General features: G+C 50.3%; 1 protein-coding gene across 1 annotated transcript in view; it reads right to left on the bottom strand.

Annotated features, from left to right (window-relative positions):
* Positions 1-1,351: 1,351 nt before the first annotated feature.
* wdr55 (WD repeat domain 55) overlaps positions 1,352-3,794 on the bottom strand; it is a 6,416-nt gene continuing 3,973 nt past the window's right edge. Inside the window, exons 3-4 of the mRNA XM_031288578.2 lie at positions 2,449-2,718; positions 1,352-1,822 (exon numbers count right to left, since the gene is read on the bottom strand). Coding sequence (XP_031144438.2) covers positions 1,489-1,822; positions 2,449-2,718 — 604 coding nt within the window. The 3' untranslated portion in view covers positions 1,352-1,488. The remainder of the gene's footprint in view (positions 1,823-2,448; positions 2,719-3,794) is intronic.

Raw genomic sequence — 3,794 nt, forward strand, 5'->3', positions numbered from 1 at the left:
GGCTCATCAACAGCCAATATGAAGTCATCTTTCCGGAAGGGAAAGAGTGCGTAATCCTGCAGGACTTTCACTCTCCACCCCGCCACATATTCGTGTCTGCGAGGAAATAAATCTCATCCTAACATTTGCAAAAGACAGGAGTCCCCCCAAGAGGATCTGTACCCGTTAACGTCCGCCACGCTGCCATTCACACTAGTGCTGATCCAGACTCTGAATGGTCCAACAAACAGCAGACATGTCCGTCCACTTATTTAGGGCTAAACTGCCCAAAAGGCACAGCAACAACACATTTCAACTAGACACGTTTCCACACCGATACCAGTATCAACACCGCCTAAAAGTGCTGGTATCGGTAAGTACTGGAGATTATGCATCGATCCGACACGTAATTTAGCCTTAAAGAAAATCTACTTTAGGGTCCTATCTTTCACCCGGCGCAGCGCAAAGCCCGACGCAAGTGTCTTTGCTAGTTTAAGACCGACGCAGTTGTCAATTTCCCGTCCAGCGCCCACGTCGTTTAAACAGCAAATGCACCTGCGCCCATCTGTGCGCCCATGGGTGTGCTGGTCTTACAGGGAGGTGTGTTCAGGTGCATTCTGGACGTGCTGGTCTTACAGGGAGGTGTGTTCAGGTGCATGTTATTTTAACAGAGCATTAGTAAAATGCTCCTAGGCTCGTACACAGCACGCGCACACTATGCTTGTTACACACACAGGGACGCACAGCAGCACACGCACATGCAGAAGATTACAAAAGAGAGCCTCAAAATGTGTCAAAAATGTCGAATAAAAACATAAAATAGTAACAAAAACGCCGCAAGAAACGGTGAAAACATCGGACAAAAAAAACCGAAAAACGTTGAAAAGAGCCTCGAAAAATGTCAAGAACGTTGGATAAAAATGTCAACAAAAACACTGCAAAAAAACGATGAGGACGTCGGAATAAAGTGCCAAAAACGTTGAAATAACGTCGACAAAACAGCAAAATAGTAAAATGCTCCTAGGCTCGTGCACACTATGCTATGCTAAATATTACGGTGCAAATCCTCCATCATAACAGCAATGCTCCAAGGTCCAAACGCGCCTGGCTTTTAAAGGGAATGGGAGATGATCTCTGATTGGTTGATTGCATGTTACGCCCCAAACACCCCTCTGATTAATGAAGACACTAAGTACAACCCTTTAGAACCATGCGCCCGACGCACGGACACTTATTTTCCGACGTCAAACTAGCAAAAGTGGATTTGGACACGCCCTAAACGCACCTGCGCCAGGCGCTTCACGCCGTGCGCTCCAGATCGTTAAAATAGGGCCCAGAAAGTAGTTTATTTATGTTGTTTTTCCGTTACGACTGACTGTCAAAACTGGATAATGAAAGAAAGTTCTGTAGCGTTCAAGACATTGTAAATTATACGACACACTGGTATCGGATCGGCACTCGGTATCGGCCGGAAAAAATAAGTTCAGGTATCGGAATCACAGCTGCTTTCTAATCGCTTCCACTGTCGCTGTCATCCTCTTCCTCCTCCTCCTCTTCCTCCTCCTCCTTCTTTTCCGTTTCCTCTACGAGTCCCGAGAAGAAGTCGTTGTCCCCGTGGGCTTTCTTGGTGAGAGACTTCATGCGTCCGTCCTTCTTCTTCCTCTTGCGGTACTCGTTGACGGTCGTGTTGGGTAAACTGGAAATGTCCCAGAACTTGATGAGCTGGTCGTGGGCGCTGCTGGCCAGGAAGCGGGTGTCCCAGGACTTGGCGAGCTCTTCGATGGGCTCGCCGACGTGCTGCCCGATGCAGCCGATGACGCGGTTGGGGAGGAGGTTGACGGCTCTGATGGGGGAGGACGGACAGATCTTTACCGTCACATATCAACGTGTTAAGTCACTTGCAATGTTGTGACACACTGAAGCTACTACGTTTTAGTTGTGTGAGCAGGGGGAATGAGAGGGGGAGACACCAGAGCAGGGGGAATGAGAGGTGGAAACGCCAAAGCAGGGGGAATGAGAGGGGGGAACGCCAGAGCAGGGGGAATGAGAGGTGGAAACGCCAGAGCAGGGGGAATGAGTGGGGGGAATGCCAGAGCAGGGGGAATGAGAGGGGGGAACGCCAGAGCAGGGGGAATGAGAGGGGGAAACGCCAGAGCAGGGGGAATGAGAGGGGGAAACGCCAGAGCAGGGGGATGAGAGGTGGAAACGCCAGAGCAGGGGGAATGAGAGGGGGGAACACCAGAGCAGGGGGAAACACCAGAGCAGGGGGAATGAGAGGGGGAAACGCCAGAGCAGGGGGAATGAGAGGGGGAACCGCCAGAGCAGGGGGAATGAGAGGGGGAAACACTAGAGCAGGGGGAATGAGAGGGGGGAACAAAAGAGCAGGGGGAATGAGAGGTGGGAACAAAAGAGCAGGGGGAATGAGAGGGGGAAACACCAGAGCAGGGGGAACGAGAGGGGGAAACTCACCGGATGCACCCGTCCATGGAGGCGGTGCACATGATGCTGTCGGTGACGGGGAGGATGCACTCCACGGACTCGGCCTTGATGGCGAAGCGGTCGCTGGTGGCTCCGAAGCCGTTCCAGTTGAAGATGTAGATGGTCCCCTCGCTGGAGCCGCACACCACCTTCCTGCCGCGCTTCATCAGCGCCACCGAGGTCAGGTCGCCGCTCTGGCACTCCGACAGCAGCTCGAAGCGCCGCCTCTTGATGTTGAAGACGCCCATCGTGCCGTCGCCGCTGTATCAGATCAGACACGGTTAAAGCGTAACTCTCGAACAAAATGCAACCTAGGGTCTTTTTGTGAATGAAATAAGAGCACAAAATGACAGACAGACACACACATACACACAAACAGCCACACACCCACACACAAACACAAACAGTCACACACACACACAGAGACACACACAGACACACATACGTACATATACGCACACACAGACACAGAGACAGATAGACAGACAGACACACACACACACACACACATACGTACATATACGCACACACACACACAGAGACACACACAGACACACATACGTACATATACACACACACAAACAGTCACACACACACAGACGTACATATACGCACACACACAGACACAGAGACAGACAGAGACACACACACACACACACACAAACAGTCACACACACACACACACACACACACACACACACACACAAACAGTCGCACACACAGACACACACACACACACACAGAGACACACACACATACAAACAGTCACACACACACACACACACACACAAACAGTCACACACACACACACACACGCAAAGAAACAGTCACAGACACACACACACACACACACACACACACGCAAAGAAACAGTCACAGACACACAAACAGTCACACACACACACACACTGACACTAGATGGGAAAATGGTATTTTACATTAACTTTGAATGCACCACGAGGCTTAACAGATTCAAGTGAACGCACCATCGACCCGTCCACCAGCGGCAGCTGCAGACTGTTGGACGTCCCGCTGTTGGAATACAGTCACACTCTTACACCGTTTAGCTGCCAGCGGCACTTTAAAGCGTAACTCTCGCCAACATGCAACCTAGGGTCTTTTTGTGAATGTACCCGAGTCAAACTTTCGTTTAAATTGACGTCCAACAGTCTGCAGCTGCCGCTGGTGGACGGGTCGATGGTGCGTTCACTTGAATCTGTTAAGCCTCGTGGTGCATTCAAAGTTAATGTAAAATACCATTTTCCCATCTAGTGTCATTACATTTTTAATAAATCATTTAATTTTGACCCTATGACCTTAGCTATAAACAAGCCGTT

The sequence above is a fragment of the Sander lucioperca genome, chromosome 17 (genome assembly GCF_008315115.2).
Source record: "Sander lucioperca isolate FBNREF2018 chromosome 17, SLUC_FBN_1.2, whole genome shotgun sequence".
Classification (NCBI taxonomy): domain Eukaryota; kingdom Metazoa; phylum Chordata; class Actinopteri; order Perciformes; family Percidae; genus Sander; species Sander lucioperca.